At 40.4% G+C, this 24,541-nt stretch overlaps 1 protein-coding gene across 1 annotated transcript; it reads right to left on the bottom strand.

The window, feature by feature from the left end:
* Window positions 1-17,571: 17,571 nt before the first annotated feature.
* LOC149281334 (sodium-dependent phosphate transport protein 2B-like) lies at window positions 17,572-23,729 on the bottom strand. Its single transcript, XM_089499437.1, has 12 exons — window positions 23,627-23,729; window positions 23,412-23,546; window positions 22,732-22,860; window positions 22,072-22,215; window positions 20,827-20,938; window positions 20,451-20,646; window positions 20,270-20,356; window positions 19,868-19,928; window positions 19,122-19,289; window positions 18,537-18,653; window positions 18,321-18,445; window positions 17,572-18,141 (listed from the first exon to the last, which is right to left on the bottom strand). Exons 1-12 carry the CDS (start codon window positions 23,727-23,729, stop codon window positions 17,572-17,574), a joined length of 1,947 nt encoding a protein of 648 aa, XP_089355563.1.
* Between the last annotated feature and the right edge of the window lie 812 nt (window positions 23,730-24,541).

The raw sequence follows: 24,541 nt of genomic DNA, 5'->3' as shown, positions 1-24,541 counted from the left end.
TCTTCCTGTCCTTCCGGTGCACTGAGTGCGGAAGACGGTGGGCGTGGCTTCAGTGTTGTGCGCCGGGATTTGACATCAAGTCCCGGCGCACAGCCACAGTTGCCGCGCGCACCGTTTCTGAAGGCGTGCCGGCATGGTGGCAGCCCTCAGATGAGCGGCAGCCGGGGCGGACCCCCCCCCCGCCAGGTACGCATGACGGCCGCATTCAATCCTGCTCGCGGCCGCTTAGTTTTTAACTTTGCGGCCGCAGCCGCATTGAATGCCTGTCTGCCGGTCGTCCGTCCGGCCCACCGGCCCGGATTTAGGGCGACCTGGGGGGCAATTGCCCCCCGGCCCAGCCCGCCCCTGTCCTCATGGTTAAAGAACGAGATGCAATCTGCGTTTGATATGTTAGAGCAACAAGCTGTCCCCATTATGGGGGATTATCTTCGGTTCTGGACCTGGCTTACATCAACCCTTCCATTATTTCTGAGGTTATTTAAGAAATCAGAAGGGAACAAGCATCAGTTATCCTTGTAGTTACAGATCGACCATGGAAAATATGGTATGCATAATTAGTCTCAGCTCCCAGGCTCCTCTAAGGCCACCAGTGCAGGTAGATCTCCTTTGACAAGTTTCCATTTAGAAGGTTAGGTGTTAGCCCTTGTCCTAATTAAACCTCGCCAGGTGTTCAAGGTGGTCCACTGAGATCTCAATTTGGTCATTCAGTCTCGCTCTTCCTCTATTTGAGCTGTTACAGTAGATTTCTCTTCACTTACTGTCATTGAAAACAGTCTTTGTGATCATCTCTGCAAGAGGGATTAGTGGATAAGTGTAAAGCCTTTTCTATATTCTTTTTTCCAGACAAAGTGGTTCTTTTGCTGCCTTCCAAAGTCTAAATTGCTTTTCACAAAGAACAAGATATTGTTCTTTCCATGTTTTTTATTTCTCCCAAATTAGCTGAAGAAGAAGCCTTGCATGCCTTTCATTTGAAGGAATGTCTTACTATGTATTTGGAGAGTACTAAGAAGCTAAGGATTTAACGTGGGCCAAAAGGGGCAGCTGCTATAGGCCACCCAGGAATGACTAGGCCCGGGGCAGCTTGAGCCTGCAGCAACCACGACTGCGCAACTGCGACCAGGCTCCTGGTTGCAGAAGCCCACAAGTTCCCAGGTATGGGAACCATTCATTTGCTATGCGATCACTATCTTAATGCGCTCCTGTCCTGCGCCTGTGGTGTGAGGACATTTCATGCAGAGTCACATTAAGGTCAGAAGGAGGGAAGACAGCACTGACTGAAGTTCACTGACAGTCTCCTCCTAATCTGTAGATTCAGTGTGGCAAGTACTTTTGTTTTTTGTGGGATGGAGGGCGTGATTGTATGCCAGGGAGAGTGGAGGAAGGGCAAATGCTTGCCCAGGGTCCAATCAATATTAAAGGCGGCCCTGATGCCTGTTTGTTGCGTCTTCTGGAGTCAACAAGAGTCAGGGTGCCTCTAAACTCGCTAGATGGATCAAACTGTCTATTCAAATTGCCAACTCATCAGCTAACAAGACTCCCCACACAGGTATCAAAACGGATTCTACTCATACTCGTGTGTTTACCTCCTGGATGGAAAAGTACATGGTATCACCAGAGCAAATCTGCAAGTTAGCCACTTGGGGAAGTCTTTATACATTCACTCGCCACTACAGGATTGACTGTACAAGAACAATGAGCTCTTTTGTAGAAAGAAGGCAGCTACTTCCTGTCCCTGAATCCCCCCTCTCCTTATTGTTTTGTTTTGATCCTTGGTATATCTCTATCTTGTCTCAATAGGGGTTACATTGAGATCTTTAGTTCAACCTACCAAGAGCTCCTTGTCCTCGCTGACCAGAGGTGACACACTCATTCTCTATTTATTTGGCAGTTTGATTATTTTTTTTAAATTGCTATTCACTGTAACCTCGAGGGGTATCTCCGGTATGGAGGAGTCTATCATGTGTCACCAGAGATCAGCTGGGAAAAGTAGAACTGCTTGTTTTACTGAATAAACTTTGAAAACTGAGCTTAATGTATCCTGGGCATCATTTACTCTAGAAAACTGCGGTTACTAAATGATCCTTGACAAAATCCTGACATCAAAATGAGAGGGTTTTTTATATATATATATATATATATATATATATATATATATATATATATATATATATATATATATATATATGACAGTATATAAAATAAAACGGGCTACTTATAATAAATATGGGAAGCAAAATCCTGATGCACCGCAAATTTCTGACATGACAATAGAAGGCTCCAGCAGCCATATATGGACAACAAAAACAAAGGCGCAAACCCCAAAATGGGTTATTTTAGGGCTGACATTCTGTAGGACGTATAATCTTACAGAAGGAACCCAGCTACTCAGACATCCCACATACTGCAGGGCAGCACTTCACCTGGTGCGGCCAGTAACGTGAAATGTATATGGGTCCTGGAAGAAATGGCTAATATGGTAATCCTGTGTTATATATAGTATGCAAATAACAAAAAAACACCCATAGATCAAATCTTTACAAGTAAAGACAGACTCCACTAACGTAAAAGACACGACGGGAACACCCACTATGCATTTCCTTGTGAGAACTGTATGTTTCTAAGATGGCAGAGCATAAAACCCAAAGAATACCTAGAAATGATCATTCCAACGTGTTTAATCTTGGACCCTGGATTTGTAAATAAACGTCTAAATGTACAGGCAAACGAGGCATGTGAGAATAAGAGATGACAATTCAGCTATGATCATAAATTGTCTACTAGGTTATCTCAGATCACAGTTTCTATACAGTTAAATATGAACTTATGTTATTTAAGGTGCCATAAACATTGATTTATTTAGTTGCTACTTTGAACAGTCTTCTTACTGGAAATGTATCATTATGTTCCTGCTGTAACGTATTTGTCACACATTAGCTAGGTGCTAAGGCAATGTTCTCTATGTCCCCTATGAACTCTATCAATCAGGTGAAGGTGACCTTTGTAGGGTTTCTAGGTGCATTTATACATTACATACGACAAATGGCATAATTACCCCTGCTGATGCATGTGTTTGCTGTTTGCAAAGGGGGGGGGGGGGGTCCTGTTCTACATCCAGATGGATCCAGCCCTGTAGTTATGGATATGTTTGAGTAACTAATATGTCACTGTCACAAAGGGAATTAAGTAACAGTTTATGAAACAATTGGAAGCTTTACTATATTACTATGGCATTCAATTCACTACCCTTGATTTTGATTCACTAAGCTGGCTGTTTGCAGAAGATTTGTGGGTTCAGCTCACCAACTTAACTATATACAGTAACATGAGGGACCAGACCCAATGGTCCCTTGCAGAAGACCAGCATTTTCACAGTAAATAATTTACCGTTAAACATTTCTTGAAAGTTACCTCGCTGCTTTAACTATACATTATGCAGGTCTGTTAGCCCTTCCTGCAGGAGAAACCTCTTTTTTTATATGTCCTGTGTTATTTGGAGGAGCCATCACATGCATGTAATGTGAAGATTGAATGAGTCTCCAGGGTACCCAGCACCACCAGTCCTCGTAATGATTGACAAGCATCTTTGATAACTCTCACGTGACATGTCCAAGTGAAACATATACTAAGTTGTCTTTCTTTTTTATAACCCCCCCCCTGAGATAGATGGAGGCATGCTCCTAGAATAGCGATAAAGAGGTAAGTCCTGACATCTAAACTTACCTCTTTATCTCCCTAACTTCCAGAAGCAAGCAGATCACGCAACATTGCATTGATTGACCCAGCAGCACAGGCTGAGGCTTCATAGGGTAAGTAAGCTGTGTGTATGTTAGTGAGTCCCTGTCTGGATATGTATGTTAGTGTCTGCCAGGTTATCCATGTTAGTGTGTTTCTGTCTGGCTATGTATGTGTGTATGGGTTTTATTTGTGTCTGCCAAGCTATTTAAGTGTGTCTTGGTATGTAAGTGTATGCATGTGTGTCTCCCTGTGTGTGTATATATATATATATATATATATATTTATGTATGTTAGTGTGTGTCTATGGTTTTTTAATTGTGTGAGCGTGTGTGTTTGGGTGTGTTAATGTGTGAACATGTATCTTGTCTTTGTCTGGGTATGTAAGTGTGAGTGCCTGAAGTGTGTGTGGGTATTTTAGTGTGTGAACATGTGTCTTCGCCAGGGTATGTAAGTGTGAGTGCCTGGGTATGTTTGTGTGTGTCAGTGGCGTCTCCAGCTTTCATATTTAGGGGGGGCACATGGGGGGCCAGGGACCAAAGTAGGGGGGCCAATTATAAAACGGTACATATACAATATGTATATAAATATATACATACACACGTTAGACGTGCATTTTTAACTACATAATATGCACTTATCTCTTTGAAGTAAAGACCGTGATTGAAATATGATTTCAAAATAACAGCTAAACTGGCAGTTATTTTTCAATCTTTAATATTAGCCCCTGCTGACAATATATATAAATATTAGACCCTGCTGCAGATATATAGAAATATTACACCCTGCTTCCGATATATATTAATATTAACCCCTGCTGCGGTTATTAATATTAGCCCCTGCTGCCGATATACATAAAAGTTATACCCTGCTGCCAACATATATTAATATTAGTTCAACATCGTTTATTGACAGATCATAATACAATAAAGCAGCAAACATCATAAGGTAAGTAGTACAGAATAGGTCAGGAACGACCCGTGGGGTACACATATGAAGAGAGAATGATGCGAAGCGAAGTGCCAGGAATGACAAAAACAAGGCGTAGTGTAAGACCAGATAACTCAGCCGAGAGGCCGTACACAACCTAGATGAGCCATAACAAAGTCACAATAAGACGCATAGAATCCATGCAGGTAACGCAGTGGGTAATGAATCCTGACAGTGATTTCGTCAATAAACAATAAAAAGAAATAAGAAACAGAAACATAAACAAAAACACGCTCCAAGGGAATGACAGTGAGCAACATATGGCAAGGAAGTCATCAGATACAGATCGGGGCCTGGAATGGAAGTACCCCAGCGAAAACGACCCCCTAACAGAAAAGTCACTACGGAAGATATAAATCGAGCAGCTGGGGAGAAGCGACAAAAGTCACCCATGGCAGCCACTTGAGACCATTGGCGTATTCACGACCATGAGCAGACGCCACCAAATCTTCCATGTGAGAGATATTATTGACTCTGGTCACCCAGGCTGAGAGCGGGGGAGGGCGCGGCACCCTCCAGAATCGGGGAATGACGGCCTTAGCAGCATGGACCAGGTGAATGGCCAGAGATTTCTTATAGGAGGGCAACGAGGACTGAGTATGATGTAACAGTAAACCTAGGGGCGAGAACTCAATATCTGGGTCCGCAATATCACGGATAACTCACCACAGCCCGCCAGAACGGACGAATGTGGGCACAATCCCACCAAATATGTGTGTAAGTGCCAACCTCCCGCCCACACCTCCAACAAAGGGGTGAGACCTGAGGGAGGAAACGGTGCATTTCGGCCGGGACTCTATACCAACGGGACAGCAACTTGTAGTTGCCTTCCTGAACCCAACTGGATATAGCCCCTTTATGGGTGAGTTGAAGCACCTTATCCCAGTCAGCATCAGTCAGAGGTGATTGTAGATCCCGTTCCCAACATATATTAATATTAGCCCCTACTGCCGATATATATTATTAGCCCCTGCAGCCAATATTTATTGATAATAGGCCCTGCAGCCAATATATATTAATATTAGCCCCTGCTGCCGATATATATAAATATTAGACCCTGCTGCCAATATATATATATATATATATATATAAATATTAGCCCCTGCTTCCGATATATATTAATATTAGCTCCTGCTGCTGATATATATAAATATTAGACCCTGCTGCCAATATATATATATATATATATAGATATATATATATTAATATTAACCCCTGCTGCGGTTATTAATATTAGCCCCTGCTGCCGATATACATAAAAGTTATACCCTGCTGCCAACATATATTAATATTAGCCCCTACTGCAGATATATATTATTAGCCCCTGCAGCCAATATTTATTGATAATAGGTCCTGCAGCCAATATATATTAATATTAGCCCCTGCTGCCGATATATATAAATATTAGACCCTGCTGCCAATATATATATATATATATATATATATATAAATATTAGCCCCTGCTTCCGATATATATTAATATTAGCTCCTGCTGCTGATATATATTAATATTAGACCCTGCTGCCGGTATATATTATTAGTCCCGGCTTCCGATATATATTAATATTAACCCCTGCAGCCAATATATATTAATATTAGACCCTGCTGCCAATATATTTGCCACACTGACTGCAGATCAGGGGAAGACAGTGAGAGTCAGTGCAGTGTTCCCTCCTTCTGACTGCACCGTGACATTGAGAAGTCCTCTCCTCTGTAATCATCCCCAGAGTCCCTTTGTCCCCTCATTCACTAAACCATACCGCTCTTTTACTTACACCCTGTAGTTCAGGTATAGATCAAATAAACAACACATGGAAACAGCACATGCAACTGAATAAGACAAAAAACAAACAAACTATTTGCAGGTATACATAAATAATGTATGGAAACTTAGCCGATACAGATCAACAGAATTTGACACACTATTTGACATCCAAACAACTATAAATCATTCTTTTTTATCACATTATTAAAATCCCAGAAATCAAAAAAGTTAAAAGGCCCAAATAAATTAAGGAGATTAGACATAATGGAATCAAACATTTGCTACTGCAAAAATGTTTAGATGAAAAAGTCCAGTTTTATTCAGCGCAACAAAACAGTGATAGCATTATTCTTAACAATGTTCTTGAAAACGAAATATGAAACTTCAACAAAACTTTTAGCCATTAATGCAACACAACCATCTTAGCACTGCGTCACCAAATGAACACCTCATCACAGATAACACAATGCATACAGCTGCATATAACTAAGCTGAATACCACTTGGTCTGTGAAGGCCTGGGAAACCAAAGGGGAATAGTGTCCTGTATAATGAATCAAGAATTGAGTTTCACAAACTCTGAACCAACATCTACGTTTCCTTTTTAATAATATATCCAGATTGAAATAAGAGTAAATAATACAAAACCTTTAATTTTCCTCTCACTGATTTCTAGGCCTAGAAAGTTTTGTCCTCTGAAGTGACCACAAAATCTGGATAAATAAAAATTACAAAGTTCTATTTAACCCTCTACAGCAAGTAAAGTGTCAGGAAACAGATGACCAAACATATATCAGGACAGGGTCTGCCACAATGACAGCCAAACACATACCCCAGGACAGGCTCTGCTGCCACATGGACCCCCACATCAGGATGGGATAACCTACTAATATTATTAATTATATACTACTACTACTAGTATAAAAATGCTTTCCACATTGCTCTGTTGTTGTGTGTATTGCCCCTTGTGTATTTGTGCCCCCCCAGCCACCCTCCTTTGTGCATTTTTGCTATACACCCTTGTGTATTGATTTATCTGATGCCCCCACCCTTGTGTATTGATTTATTTGATGCCCCAGCCAGCCTCCCTCCCTTGTGTATTGATTTATTTGATGCCCCCAGCCAGCCCCCCTCCCTTGTGTATTGATTTATTTGATGCCACCAGCCAGCCCCCTCCCTTGTGTATTGATTTATTTGATGCCCCCAGCCTGCCCCCCTCCCTTGTGTATTGATGCACCAACCCCTTGTAATGGTTATTATAATGGCCCCCATACAAATGTGTATTAACCCCCCCCTGATGTGTAATTATGTCCCAAGCCTGCCAGCCACCATCTTTTTGTATTTAATTTTCCCAAGGCAGCCCCCCCTTGTTAATGTCCCTCCTTCAGTGAAGCTTTTGTTAATGTGCCTCCTCCAGTGAGATCTGGTGTACTTACTCTAGTGCATTACTTCTAATAACACATTACATTTGAAGACCCTTCTGCTTATCAACTATTTTTTTTAATTAAATAATTACTTTTTTCCGCCTCAACACTGCTGCTCTCTTGCTCTTCTACCGCGTGCTCCCTGTCACAGCATCTGTTCCGTAAGTGCCCGCCCCCTTGAGCATCTTCAAAGGGGCGGGACGAAGAGCCTCAATGATCGGCATGCCGGCAAGCCATTAAGCGGCCGGCGGCTGACAGTTTCAAAGCGGCTGTAAAACCGCTTCGGTTTTACAGCCGCTTTGAAACTGTCAGCCGCATCGGCTGCAATTTCAGCTGAATTTGCCGGCACACCGGGAAACCATCCCGGCGGTGAGCCGGGTCAATTGGGGGGGCACACTGGGGGGCACAGCATAATGTAGGGGGGGCCATGGCCCCCTCTGGCCCCCCCCCTGCCGACGCCACTGGTGTGTGTATGTGGGTATTTTAGTGCGTTAGCATGTGTCTTTGCCTGGGTATGTTAGCATGTGTGTGGGTATGTTTGTGACTGTGTGTGGTATTTTAGTGTACCATACCATCAGGGTATGGTACTGTGAGTGCCTGCATTTGTTAGTGCGTGAGTATGTGGGTATTTTAGTGTGTGAACATGTGTCCTTGTCTGGGTATGTTAGTGTGTGCGTGTGTGTGTGTGTAGGGGGGTATTTTAGTGCGTTAATGCTGAGCTTCTGATTGTGTGTTAGTGCTAAGTGTCTAGTCTGGGTGTGTGTTCCCCACAGGCTCTGGATCCGACCTTGCTTTGTACACTGAGACTCAGACTTAAAATGTGCTTGTCAAGAAAAAACTTCAAGGCGGAAATCTCGTCCGCACATAGCCTATGTCTTGCCTCAGCACACAAATAAAAAAAAAAAAATACCACTAAAGCCTCTTCTCTTCAGTCAAGATGAATTTGTTGTCATTGTGTAGCCAAGTCTAGTGAATATTCTTGGTGAAGCATCAAAGAGGTAAGAGTGGAAAGGATCACGTGGGTTTTTAAAAATATTTATCAAATATATTTAATATTTATTAAAAGCTACACTGGAAAGCTAATCCTGCCTTTTAGAGTATGTTTAATAATTGTGCAGAACAAGAAGCAAAAGAGTGAAACTTTATATCAAAACTAGTAAATGTTACATCTAAGCCTCTGACCTCCAGTTTTAGATTATGACATTTCCCTCTAACATTTGTCCTCTTTTTTTAGTAACTCAGATAAGGTACTGTAAGAAGGATTTGTAGGTATTCATACACACAAAAATTATGGAAAAAATAATACCCCGGATCATTTTTACTTGGGACTTTGGAGGAGGTACACCTTCAAAAGCAATCTTTATTGGTAACATGCTTCACCAGTGACATACAGTAGATATAAAAAAGTCTACACACCCCTGTTAAAATGTCAGGTTCTTGTGATTTTTCATGTCAGAACTTTTTCCACCTTTAATGTGACCTATAATGTGAACAATTCAATTTCAAAACAAACTGAAATCTTTAAGGGAAAATAACCTGGTTGCATAAGTGTGCACACCTATAAACTAATACTTTGTTGAAGCACCCTTTGATTATATTACAGCAATCAGTCTTTTTGTGTAGGAGTCTATTAGCATGGCACATCTTGACGTGGCGATATAATTTCCCACTCTTCTTTGCAAAAGTGCTCCAAATTTGTCAGATTGCGAGGACATCTCCTGCGCAGAGTCCTGTTCAGATCACCCCACAGATGTTCAATTGGATTCAGGTCTGGGCTCTGGCTGGGCCATTCCAAAACGTTCATCTTCTTCTGGTGAAGCCATGCTTTTGTGGATTTGGATGTGTGCTTTGGGTCGTTGTCGTGCTGCAAGGTGAACTTTGTCTTCAGCTTCCTAACAGACGCCTGAAGGTTTTGTGTCAAAATTGCCTGGTATTTGGAACTGTTCATAATTCCCTCCACCCTGACTAAGGCCCCGGTTCCAGAAAAACAGCCCCAAAGCACGATGCGGCCACCACCATGCTTCACTGTGGGTATGGTGTTCTTTGGGTGATGTTGTTTTTGCGCCAAACATACCGTTTGGAATTATGGCCAAAAAGTTCAACCTTGATTTCATCAGACCCAGTAGCGTACCTAGCGGGGGGGGACGGTCCGCACCGGGTGCCGCTCATCAGGGGGGTGCCAACTTGCCGGCACCCGGCACCCCTCCAGAGACGGACAGTAATGTCCGCCACTGGAGGAGAAGGCTCGCAAGGGAGTGGTATCGGAGGTCTTTAACAGACCTCCGGCTCCCTTGAGTGATTTTAAACTCACTCAAGGGAGCCGGAGGTCTGTTAAAGACCTCCGATACCGCTCCCTCGCGATCCACGCGGCAACTGCTGCTGTGCGCCGGGGTTTGTTGTCAGATCCCGGCGCACAACACTGAAGCCGCGCCCACCGCCGTCCGTGCCCTCTGAACCGGAAGAAGACAGAAGAAGAGGAGCGAAGAAGACAGAAGAAGAGGAGCAAAGAGGAAGAAAAGGAGCTGACTGCTGTAAGAAGAAAAGAGGAAAGGTAGGAAATCATTCAGTGAGAGTGGATTGGTATGTGTGGAATCTGTGGATTGGTATGTGTGGAATCTGTGGATTGGTAAATGTGGATTGGTATGTGTGGAATCTGTGGATTGGTATGTGTGGAATCTGTGGATTGGTATGTGTGGATTGGTATGCGTGGAATCTGTGGATTGGTAAGTGTGGATTGGTAAATGTGGAATCTGTGGATTGGTATGTGTGGAATCTGTGGATTGGTATGTGTGGAATCTGTGGATTGGTATGTGTGGATTGGTATGTGTGGAATCTGTGGATTGGTAAGTGTGGATTGGTAAATGTGTGAGAGTGATGGGTGTTATGCTGTACCATTTCCAATGTCTTTTTTATTATATAATTATGCTCTAAAGTACATCATAACTCCCATCACTCTATACTGTTCCATACAGTGGCAGAGCTGGGAGACAGAGGCCTTGCACCCCCACCGCAGGACTCCTGAAAGGTAAGTGAACTTCAAAGGGGGGAGAGGGTAGATAGGGAGAAGGGAGTGAGACGGGGGGATAGGGGGTAGATAGGGAGAAGGGAGTGAGAAGGGGTAGATAGGGCAGAAGGGGGTGAGAATGGGTAGATAGGGAGAAAGGAGGGTAGCAAGAATATTGAAATAAAGAGCCAGAATGAGAGAGCGAAAATGAATGGATTAATGTGTGGATGAATCGTTTGAATGAGTGAGAGAATTAATGAATTTGTGAGAATGCATCAATGAATATGTGTAAATAATTTGTGTGAAAGAATAAATGATTGTGTGAATGAATTGTGTGAATGAAAGTGAATTAGTGAGTGACTGTAAAAGTGTTTGTGTTAATCATAGGTGTGTAGTTGATTTGTCAAAAAGGCAAAGATGGTATAAGCAGGGTGTTTATGGGCCAAAAATGGCACAGGTAGCGTGTTCATGGGAAAAAGATGGCACAGGTAGCGTGTTCGTGGGACAAAGATGGCGTACACTCGGCTGTTTGGGAACAATGCTGACTCATGCTGGGCTGTTTGGGGGCAAAGATGGCACGTCCTATGTGTGTGTAATTTGGGTGCTGGTCAGGTTCTATGTGGGCAATGTGGACGCTGGTTTTTTTGGAGGGTTATTAAAGAAAGCACTATTATATGTTCAGTAAATGTTATTTAAACGTATTTATTTTACTCATAAGTTATTAATTTATTTTTTCAGATTTCTTGTTGTTTACAGTTGACATACAGTTTACAAATTGGTGCAATAAATATTCTTAACATAATTTTGTAGATGTCTTTACATTTGGGGGGGGGGGTGCCACTTACAGGATCCGCCCCGGGTGCCAAATACTCTAGGTACGCCCCTGATCAGACCATAACACATTTTCCCACGTGCTTTTGGGGGACTTGATGTTTGCTTTTGCAAACTTCAACCGGATGTTTTTCTTTGTAAGAAAAGGCTTCCGTCTTGCCACCCTACCCCATAGCCCATTCATATGAAGAATACGGGAGATTGTTGTCACATGTAGCACACAGCCAGTACTTGCCAGAAATTCCTGCAGTTCCTTTAATGTTGCAGTAGGCCTCCAGTAAGCCTCCCTGACCAGTTTTCTTCTCGTCTTTTCATCAATTTTGGAGGGACGTCCAGTTCTTGGTAATGTCTCTATTGTGCCATGTTTTCTCCACTGGATGATGACTGTCTTTACTGTGTTCCATGGTATATCTAATGCTTTGGAAATTCTTTTGTACCCTTCTAATGACTGATATCTTTCAACAATGAGATCCCTCTGATGCTTTGGAAGCTCTCTGCAGACCATGGCTTTTGCTCTGAGATGCAACTAAGCAAATGTCAGGTAAATCCTACCAGAACAGATGAACTTTATTTGTGATTAATCAGTCACTTTAAATGATGGCAGGTGTGTAATGACTTCTATTTAACATGAGTTTGAATGTGATTTGTTCATTCTGAACACAGCCCCAGTTATAAGAGGGTGTGCATACTTATGCAACCAGGTTATTGTGAGTATTTTTAAAAACAAAATCCCCCCTCAAAGATTTCAGCTTGTTTTGCAATTGAATTGTTCACGTTATAGGTCACATTAAAGGTGGAAAAAATTCTGACATGATTTATCTTTGTCTCATTCTTTAATATCACAAGAACCTGGCATTTTAACAGGGGTGTGTCGACTTTTTATATCCACTGTATTTACATTGGGCCCTGCCCTAGGCCTGACCCAGCGTAGCTCTACCCGCCGTCCCCTAGCCGTCAGGTCAGAGATCTCCCTTGTAACCGTCCCATTGAGCAAAGACACGGTGAAGGAGCAGAACACCCAAGATGGCAATCTCTCCTCCAGTTTTCACCCAAGAGGGATACACCACTGGACCTAGGCTAGAATTTGTCAATACCCTTCATCATTTAATATTGCATGTTCTATTTTAGTAAACTATATAAAATCTATGTTCACAATGATGTTTTGTCAAATTAGTTCAGTCTATATTGTATAATTTATTCAGGTATTTTTCTGAATATGCTTAAAGAGGATTTTTAGGCTAGTATGTCTATTAATTGTCTGCACACTGATTAACCAGACTACACCCAGGAGGTATGCCTTCGACATTTTGTTCTTCCAGTTCTCCTAGACAACTCCCATTTTAAATATCTGTAAATATTTGTATGTAGGACAATCAGATTGTCTTTCTAGCCTTTGGTGAAATCTTGTTTCCGTGCTTCCATGTGACCCAATAAGGCTGGTTGCTAAAAATTTGTAATGGAAATCGCCGAACCAGAAAAAGTACATGTGTCCCAACATTTTATCCCACCCCACTATGATATATATATATATATAACAGTTGTTATTATGGAATACTGCCCTGCGGCCCAGTCTCCGAAGGGAGGGGATCATGTTCCCTCAATGAACTGTAGCACCCCTGTGCCGGCAGCACTCATGCAGGCCCAGACCATGACATGCCACCACACACGCTTGACACCATCTGAACCAAATAAGTTTATCTTGTCCTCATCAGACCACAGGACATGGTTCCAGTAATCCATGTGCTTAGTCTGCTTGTCTTCAGCAAACTGATTCTCTGTGCAAATACACTTACCAAGGAATGCAGTGCCTTGGAAATGTATCAGTTTTTAACTACATTTAAAATTCTTGAACACACATAAATTTATTGTATGCCAATGATTTTAGAGAGCATTTTAAACACAATAAACATTCCCAAAACTAATAAGTTGTTGTGTAAAGGAAAGTATCTCAACAAAAGAGATGTAAAGAGTGAAACTGGTAATTATCACATGTTTTTTTCTTTTCTAAAAGTTGAAGAAATTAAGCAATAATGTTTGGGAATGAAGCAATACAGTTTGGGTATAATTTTCTGAGGCACTGTGGAGTCATCTACTGTATTACCGATGGACTGAATGGGCAATGGATAAACTAGAGCAAATGTAAAACAAGGAAGTTAACGATGTGTAAATCATGGTCTATTTATACCTCAAATGGCTAAAACTACCTACACACTGAATAACATGATATTAAGCTTACATCGCTGGCATCATGCCAAGCAGTGTGGCAACAATTTGTCTATTGCCTCAACTCTGCACTTATTAATAAATATCAAAACAAGGAAATGTAAACTAGTAGATTAATCACCTTCTCAATTTTTAATGGGTGGACACTAAAATGACTGTTGCCTGTGATTAACTTGGGCTTTAAATATAAAATTCTTTGGAGGAGATCCATAAAATAACTCTGACAAATATATTAATATTAATGTAATGAAAGGTGGAAAATTTTGAAATTTACCAAAGGAAAATGCAAAACAAGGGTCCGATTCATATGAATTGCAAATTTAACAAAATTTGCTGTTTTTTACCAATTCGTATGAATCTCGGAAAACGAGGCCAGACCCCCACAAAACAGACAAAAAATAATCAAAAATGCTACAAATTCACGGACTTTTACTCAGACTTAACAATACTCTCTAAATGACTTCCTACTTTCCCTGCCGACCTCTTCCACTTCTGTGTCTCACAGCTCCAAGAAGATAATCTTGTGTGAAGATTAGGGTAACTTCACCAGAACCTTGGCCAATTAGCTCCATTATAGCCTTGTGTGAACTTCTGCCATAATGGCGCAGCTTCTGCTGGCGTCATGGGAAGCTCTACCATTTTGCCGGGAGGTTATGTCCACGAAGATGCGGATGAAGAAACAAGAGAGATGAAAAAAGACACAGGATAGAAGCGAGGGGCAGGGAGAACAAGAAGATACTAAGCAAGAAGATGAGAGCCATGGAAGCAGAGGTGGTAGACACTGAAGCGGAAGTGGTTGGCAGAGAAGTTAGGGAGACATTCAGAGAGCATGAGAGAGATTAAATGAAAATGACTGTGTGAGAGAAATATGGGCATTGTTTCATTCCCTAAATTAAAATGGCCCCCGGCTGGAAACGTAATTCATTGTCCGAAAATGAATGGGTCAAGAAGAACAAAAAAAATTTGTTGAATCTTTTTTGCACATGTCTAGGTGAGACTAGCTCTGCCATAAAGGGACAGCGCTTAAGTGCCCTCCGATGAATCCTCACTAGAGACTCTCCATTCAAGTCTATAACCAAAATGCAAAGCTGCACCAGGAAATCAGCAACTCCAGATGTACATTTTATGTTCTATGGATTAACATGACAAGTTGTTCACTTGCATAGTTTTTTTTTAAATAGATACAACAGTATCTCAGACAGGTTATTTAACAAACAACACATATTAAAGTACTTTGTGAGTGCTTTAATATGCATTTGTCAAACCTGGAAAAAAAGTAATAGCTCTGCGTTCTGATGTTTTACACCACTGATTGGCTGCTTAAAGCTTGAAGTTCTTGAAGTCCCTTTAAGAGTCCAACTTTTGGAGACTAATGAAATGGAGCCCACCGTATGACTATACTATCCCACACAGGTCCTGCTGCGTATGTAAAACTTATCACTAAATAAACCCTTAAGCATCTTTCTCTCTCATAGTTTAACTCCACCGCAAAATTCAACCAAACATCTCAAACCATAAAGCCTCGTAGCCCCAAATCCCAGAACCCATTTGCAATACCATGTGTTGCCTTCTCACACTGTAGAGGTCACATCTTTTGCTCTATACAGAATATTAGTAATTTACAATTCAAATCCTTTATATACAATTGCATACAATGGTTTGACTGCATAAATCCATAATTACTAAAAATCAGGTCTGTAAGTAATTATAAGTTTCATAGTAATTAAGTACGAGTGATCAGACTGCTTTTTCTGCCAGATCTCCTACACAAGCAATTTAATTTCCTCCTCCACGTGGGAAACATAGTGAGGCAGCAGTGAGTAAGTTTTATACCCTGAGGGAAAATTCTATACTGCTGGAAATGTGTCAGATAGCAAGGGCATAATATAAGCACATTGGATGCCACATATTAAGCAGTAAGCCTAGTAGCGCCCTACACGGCCCAAGGCAGGGAAAGATGAGCAGTTCAGGTTTCCTTCAGACGTCACATAGAAATGAGAAACTTGTTAAATCGGGGCGCCTTCCTAGAATTGCTTCCGTGGGAATGATAAAACCAAAGTAGGGCACAGACTGCACATTATGTGAATAAACAATGTCACAGCACACTTGGGTGGTTGAAGAACAGCGGTGGGCACACACCAAACCTGGTGGGCATCACTTGTCTACTGCAGACCAAACCATGTGCATCTATTTCCACTATTCAATCACATTGTAGGAAGCTTGTATCCACTTGAGCTGTGTGCACCCGACCTCATCATTCCGCCAACATCATTTCTTCTAATCACCTTCTATAATTGGTGCATTTTCGTATTGTAAAAGTCCAAAGAACTCTACATTTATTTCTAAACACTTATCAAACCTAGAAATAGAACTTTTATACAGTTTTATTTTACAATCAATTAAGACAGATACAGATTTGTATTATACTTTGGTAATGTTTAGTATAGGTAGAAATAGCAGGTAAAAAAATGATTACGTTAAGAAATACATGTAGTTAAAAATATTTCATACATTCAAAGTGAATAAAAATAGCCATTAACTTAATTGCAAATACTTAATTGCTTCTATTATATACATATCGATATTAAATGTACATAGTACATAATACAGTTGCGTTAAATGGTCTGTATTACATCATGGGCTGATGTTACAGAAAATTTACTTTTTTATTTGTTTAGGCTTTAAAACAATTACAAATAGAGATCTCAGTTATGGCTTGCTGCAATGTCTTTGGTACTCATGGGGTTAAAGTTAAATTGTAGACAGATCGTTGGACTTGGCTACAGACTAATTTTGCGATGGACATTTTATGCCCCAAGGTACCAATGATTTCCATACCTCTAATATAGACATTTTACCTACCTACCCTTGACCATAGAAACCAGTGGAACTTTTCTGATTGTTCCGCTTTTGCTGGGTTTGCCTATTATATGGTGTAATATCACTTACAGTGTTGGCCCAACCACAGGCATCAATCTACGCTTTATTCCCTCAGACAAGAGGCAAACATTGGAGAGCTTTAAATCTATATGTTATTCTGTTACACCTATGCACTAAAGTTGATTGAACCTTGTTTACTGTGCTGCATGACTACCATTGCATCTCTCACTTTTGCTTCTCATTTGCCCTCAAGAAGTGCAACATTTCTAGCTGTTTGATATTGAATATGAACATTTTGATGTTCTTGATTTGAATACTTATTTAAGATATCTCCGTACCCAATGCGTCCACACAAACAGGCATTCACAACATACATAACCCTGCACTGATCTGTTTCTGTATAAGAAATGGCATGATATATAGGATTCATAGAAGAATATGGTATTTTCAGTGGATTATCAAATGTCCATTCTTTAACATTTATCAATCCTATCATCTGCTATTTAACTTGGAATCTAGAGATCAAACTCTGTAAAAAGTGGTTATCAGAAACATAGCAATGATATTCTCAATATTGCTTGGTTAAATGCTTAAATTTGTAGAGAGATGTTATGTTTCTCGTAGACAGAAGTCAATGCCGATATAGAAAGTTCAATAAATAATCTCAGCTCTCATGCAGGAACCACGTTTGTAAGACAGCTAGTGAAGTAATACTAAGTCCATTCAGAATTCTGTTAAGTTCTGAGTCTTCTCCTGACCCGGAATTGAGACTTCATCACTAAGATCAACAACATTTTCATGGCATTCCAGCGTCTGGGGTTTATCTGCGATGGCATTTTCTTCATCCTCATTGTTGTGACAACACTTACAGCATTTACATTTTTTACAACAACAGCAGCAGTAGCGCCCACAGAATAGCGTGAAAAGATTCATCCAGCTGTCCCATGGCTTCAGCGAGTGCATCCACTTGGGAAGGAAGTCCCATGTTTTTAGAAAGTCAGGAAGAATTCTTGGGCATTTCCGTTGCATTATGCTGATCACAATTACAACGATAATGACAAACACAATGGGAACTGCAACACCCACGAGGACCTGCCAGCCTGCGATTGACAAGGCAAAGACGGTCAACGGCAGCAAGAAGAAGCACAAGATCAGGTAGATGACTGCAAACCATCTGTATTTGGCAGTCTTGTTACCAAGTCCTTTGGCAAGTCGAATTGGCAAACGCATGAAAGGAATGGGATACCAAACAAGGATACCAGAAATATTGAAGAAAAAATGGCATAAAGCAATCTGCAAAGCAAACATACAAAAAAAGTACATTTGTTAAAATGATTTGTTAAAAAAGTTATTGTGAAATACTGGTTTCCTTGAAAGTTCAAGGAAAAGATCTGCTGAGATTGAAAAATACATTATATTGATATTTGGCTGCTGTAGAACACCATTTGACAAGCCACGCTAAAGGTACAAACCTGCACTGAATTTTGTAAAGTAGCTCCTGAACTTGCCAAAGCAGCAAGAATGGCTGTGGTCGTCGTTCCAATGTTGGAACCAAGAGTCAGTGGATAGGCTCGCTCTATGCTAATAACTCCAATTCCTAAAGAAGGATCATAGAATAAGAAGTTGAAGCATGCAAAGGAGACGTCAAATTAACAATTGCTAAGAGAATGAAAATGCGCTATATCTACCTATGAGGGGAGTGATTGCTGATGTAAATACAGAACTGCTCTGCACGATAAATGTCATTCCAGCGCCAACCAACATCGCCAGGTATCCCGTTAACCAGGAGAAAGGGTAGGGGAAATCTATACAAGGAAGAAAATAATATATACTTACAAAGGCAACTCATGGGGAGACGATGCAAAACACACCATTAATAAAAGTCAGACATGTTCAGTGTAATTATAATGAACAGACCTGGCTTTTTAAAACACACAGAGGGTTGGCTATGAACCCAATGCCAATGTTTAAAGGGTTAAAGATCACATTTCCACTGCCACTAATCGCTTTAATGATATTCTTACTAATGTTTGAAGGTAACTTTTCTCACACACAGCAGGGCCTCTACCAGTATATAAAACATATTATGTCAGGTTCAGTGTAGAAAATGTTTTCCCTATGTTAGTACTGGTTTTTAAATATATAACTTCCACATCACCCACAAATACTAGGGGCATATTCATTATATGATTTTTATTATATGGCGCATTCATGATTAGCTGGCCATCACTACAACTTAATAAAACGATTACAAGGATGCGGGATGTTCTCACCTGTGTTGAGGACCTTCTTGATGACGACGGCGACCTGTCCTTTCAGCATTGAATTGAGAAGCTTGACAATCAGTATCAGACACAGACAGAGAGTAAACAGAGACAAGGCCAAGAGAATCAGACCCACAGCCAGATCCGGAAGGCTGGTGTTTGCAAATAAATGCGAACCTATGGGATGAATTAGAAATTTAACTTCAATGAAATATACATGTTAAGCCACAAATAATATACTGACACAGAAAAAAATGTATATACCCTTAAAATAAAGAGAAACAGAAGTGGATTGCTGCTCCCCGTTCCATTTATACTACTATTTTATGGCTCTTGCACTGATTATTCTATAACTGCAGATGAGAAAGTGCCACGGAGGATTAGTGATTAACCAGTGGTACTTACACCTTCAGTTATGAAGCAATTGATGTTTGAAAAGCCATAAATAAAACAAGAATTCTGCTGTAAAGTGGTAAAAGTAGTTCTTATCACATTGATGGTTATGTATAAAGGCAATTCTAGTGCAAGGAGCTAAGTCCTGAGCAATCGGCAAGAACGCTCCACTGGTTTCCAGGATTTCTGCTCTACATTTAAATATCAAGAATTGTACATTATATCACTAGACCTATTATAACGAGACATTGAGTGCCCTAGAACCCAAAGCTGGCCAATAAAACCTAAAAGAAGCCTTAATCTTTATCAGTGGCCATTTGTTCATGTACATGTTATGAGCAAAGATTCTTCTTAATACTTACAACTAACTGGAGTCAAGCAGCTGTTAGAAGTGCAATTGACATCGCTTGACCAACTTTCATTCTGCAAAAAATCAAGAGAATATAATTATTATACAAAAGTGTTAAAATAATAAATAATCTTATGTGGGAAACCTACTTTGAAGGTTATATTAGTGAAAAAGCAGCAGATTTAAACTGATGTGTAAAATGTATTCTCATCTGTATTTTCATAGATAATGAATGTTCATCTGATAACATTCATTTGTTCCAACTCATCTGCTCATTGTCTACCTAAAAACTGGAACCTTGCACTGTCCTTGGTGTTATCTGTCCTTCTGGACAGTCTTATGCCAAATCCATGCACCCTTTCATCCCATACTGTACAAACCCACTTGCCGCATGTTGCATGTATCATTGTCTTACCTTGTAGCCACAGACTTTTTTGATCAGACTCTTGTTTTGTGCATCTGGATTTCCAGTTGCGATATCCTCTATGACCTGTTTATCAAGCTACAATACAGAACAGGCAGATTATACATTAACAACTGAAATTCTTCATTGATTCATTACTTGATATGCAGAGCAACACGAATAAAAGCTTTACCTGGATGATTCCTTTAGTAAGTGGCTCTGTGATAACCTTCAGCATGTCTGGTGCATCTTCTCCTGTCTCAATGTTGAACGAAGTAACAATGGCACTAGTGAGGTGATACAAATAGCCAGATGCTACTTCAATCGGCAGAAAAACAAGCACCGAAAGCCAGTTGAAGAAATCGTGGACCGTTGCTCCAGCAAAAGCTCTGCGGGGATATAGTTTTATTATTTCACTAGCGCACAATTTATTTTCTTTGATTCATAATAATACATCAGAAGCTAAACTCCACTCCCAACTTACACCAGAATTTGTACATCCTTATCTAGATAAATACAACGTTCAGGTTCTATTACACATTCTTGCTATTGCATTAAAGCGATCATACCTTCTAAATTCATTCCGGTCACCAGACTGCATTAAAGCCACAATTGTGTTTGTGACAGATGTTCCAATGTTTGCTCCCATAATGATAGGAATGGCTGTTCTTACTGTGAGAACTGTTACAAAAAAATACAGAGAACATTAATATTATTCAAGTGCAGCCTTAATGATTATTTATTATTTTATCACGTTTGATTCATATAGCATCAGCATATTTTGCAGTGCTATACAATGGGTACAAAGGTTAACAAGTATTAGTAAACAGAGATAGAAGGTGTTTATTCTATTCAATTTTTAGAAATATTGAATAATATTGAAAAGGGATAGGGATTTGCTATTTTAATTATAGGACTGTCAAAAGACATAAGAAGCCACACAACCCTGGGCTGCCAAGGGGGGTAGGGAGTCACTTGTCCTTTGGGCTGGTCTGATTTGGAGCTTTTGGTCCTCCATACAGCCACTGGTTTGTTTAGAATAATTGTATCTTTAGGAAACAATTACAACTTGAATTGATCTTTTCTGGGACTCTAATGTGCACTTGTTTTTTACATTTCTTTTTTGGCCAGAAATGGCCCATTAAACTGGTTGTCTACCATATCTCTTTTGTTCCATTGTATTAATAGACCACTTGGCTGACTTGTCACCTGGGCTCAATGTTTATACCTTGGAAGTCTCTGAGTGTGACCCAAAGTCTTTGGGTGAAATGCTGTTTAACTGAGTCTCCGGGTCACCTTCCTCTCCAGCCAAAAGAGACATCATGTCCACTCTCTGCTCACTTTTCTTCCTACTTCTCCCCTACTCTCTCTTACTTACTTGGCTAGCCCTGCCACCAAATAAAACCAACCCCCGGAGAAAGAGAGTTCAGCCACAAATTAGAAATGACCTAGAACCTACACATACTTACGGAAAATAAATTTTGACAAATCAATTAACAGTATGAAGGTGTAGATATATTTTGTGTAACATGCTATTAAACTATTCGGAAAGGCACTGACAAGGTGCCAAAAGCCAAATCACTTCAAGAGTCCTTTTCAAACTGACCTATTCTTAGTAAATCCCTCCAACTGTCAACATCATCAAGTATCCATAAAATAACTCTGTTTGTACACTGAGCTCTATTAAGGTTTCCTAAATATTTATACATGTATAATGTATTTATATAAATTGATATGATAAATGTAATTAGCCTGAATCCCATGGCAGGACTGGCAGCCTGATGCCATTAGCTATTGTTCTAGTCTGTACTTACTGCTGGAAGAGACCATGCTGACCACAATCGATGTTGATGTGCTGGAACTCTGGACCAGAACAGTCACTAATACACCAATAACCAGTCCAGCCACTGGGTTGGACAACACAGAGTGGTTCTTGAAAATATCTCCTGCAGCTTTTCCTGTACAGAACAAAACCAGCAGGATAAGACAAGCATTCTTTTTTAAACTGTTCCCGTATTATAAAAATAATAGGTACATATTTAAGAGGCAATTACGGTAATTAAAGGTCTGCATTTAGTGAGATGAGGTCCTGGGGTCCATGGGAAATCCACAAGGTCCACAAGGCAGTAGGGTGTTCCTCACTCATATTCAACATCCGGCAACCACTTATTGGTTGCCTGTGGGGCTAGACATGCCACAATTTAAGAAAAAGCAAAATGTCCTATTTACGTGCCTCCAAACTTAGCTTAAGTTACTTTGGCCAACTCCCTACTTATAAGTTAGCACCCAAAAATGATCACATTTAAATTAGAAACAGGTGGGTTAACAGACACTTGACTACATATACAAAGTATAGTTGAAAGACCATTCCTTTGTGTATTGTGAATAAATGTAGGCATACAATGAAGACAAGATCTCCAAAATCTTTAACAAATCAGACATGTTTGCGACTTTTCCATATGACCTTTACTCACCTCCTACTAGCTGAAAGGCAGAGCTCAGGACATCCAAGGAGCAGACAAAAAAGTACAGAAACCCCACCAAGAGAATGAGCTTTGCGGTCCCCAGTAACACAGACAAAACTCTTTGCTTTGTGTTCATTTCTGTAAAACAAACAAAAAAATGTTTAGATTCTTCAAATTGAAAGGAACTAAATGAATAAATGCACAACTTAATATATTTGGTGAATTGTGATGGCCAATAACATCTCTACACTAAACATATCAAATGTTCTGTTCTGTCACCTTTCCCAGCATTTCTGGTAATTACCTTATTTAATTAGTCGTATGTTTCCATGAATGATAAAGAAGGTGCAGAAAGCCATCTTTACATCCCCTGTTAGAAGCTATTTCAATTACAAAATATCCTACACCAAAGACATAGCCTGGGCACGTCATGCAAATTATTTGTATTACCCACAATCCTCGTCGAATAATGCACTACAATATTATGGTCAAGTAAGAGGCTGTAGCCTGTGTCCATTTGTGTCTATTTCCAAAATTTGCACAGACTTAATAGTCACCCAAGCAGTGACTATTAAGGACAACCTCATGGTTCTTCTGTAAATGATTCTATAATAAATATCTGAGGGTGGAGAAATAATGTAAAGCATGTGACACAAACAAGACTGCAAACATACAAAGCACAGCCCTACCTGACCACTTTGGTCCAGTGTTTTTGAGTTCAGGCATTTCCCATGGATCAAAAGCTTCTTCTTCTTCTTCAGCTTTGTCTTTGTATAAGGAGAGAGTAGAATATGATGGTGGTAACGTTTCAGTGTTGGATGACCCTATAAGACAGGCAATAGAAGTAACATAATCTGCAACTCTAAGCATTTCTATAAAGAACAGCTATGATATAAACACCTACCAGGTGGATTGCCATTGCTGTCGGGACATACATCCGTCTGCCTTGGCATTTCTGCAAGATCTGTGCTGTCCACATGGTTCTCCAGTTCTGGAAAGGGCGCCATTGCCTTTTAACATACAAAAAAACAAAGTAGGTAAACCCCCATTTAAAGTCCTTTGCAATAATGCGTAACTCACCATCACAATGCATGTTTGGCCACCACAAATGGATTAATCATGAGGAATATAAACTCCAAAAAATTTTCCAAGAAAAGGACTCAAGGGAATAACAATCCCTCTGTATGCCCCCCAAGAAGGCTTTTAAAGTTTGTACATTTGATATTATAATGAGCTGACGATAAGAACATTTGCTGGACAAAGAAACTAACTCCAACAAAGAGAAGGAAGATACTATTGTTACCAGGAAGCCAAATAACCTAAACATAGATAACAGGTATCACACACATGCAAAGAGGTTATTGACCCAGCCTTAGCCTTTATTCTGGAATGCTTCACAGGAACTCTTGGAACAAGTTGTCTGGCCATATACAAAGAACCGCAAAGGAAACAAGCTTTTATTGTGTTATTCGGACTTTTTCACACCCAAGGGATGGGTATATAAATCAATTTCCTTCTTCTTCCCTGGTTAAAATCAGTAACTCGTATCATTCAAGAGTAAAAGGCATACATTTACTGCATTAGTTGATTTAGAATTGTGTGATAATAATGAACCTTTAAATGTTTGTGGGATTTTGCTGCCTACATGGAAAGCCTAATGCTATGTGTACTGAGGCGGCTATACATTGTCCAGGCTCTTTATACCTGGAACCTGCTAGTTAAGAGGCAAAAGTGATTGGCGCATGAGACGTACGCTTTGATTACACACATTCATTATATGGACACGATGGTGCAGGGACACGGGGTGTGGGGTCACTGG

The sequence above is a fragment of the Sceloporus occidentalis genome, unplaced genomic scaffold (assembly GCF_023333645.1).
Source record: "Sceloporus occidentalis isolate IW3139 unplaced genomic scaffold, rSceOcc1.0.p SCAF_135, whole genome shotgun sequence".
NCBI lineage: Eukaryota > Metazoa > Chordata > Lepidosauria > Squamata > Phrynosomatidae > Sceloporus > Sceloporus occidentalis.
This window is presented reverse-complemented; position numbering and strand designations above follow the sequence as displayed.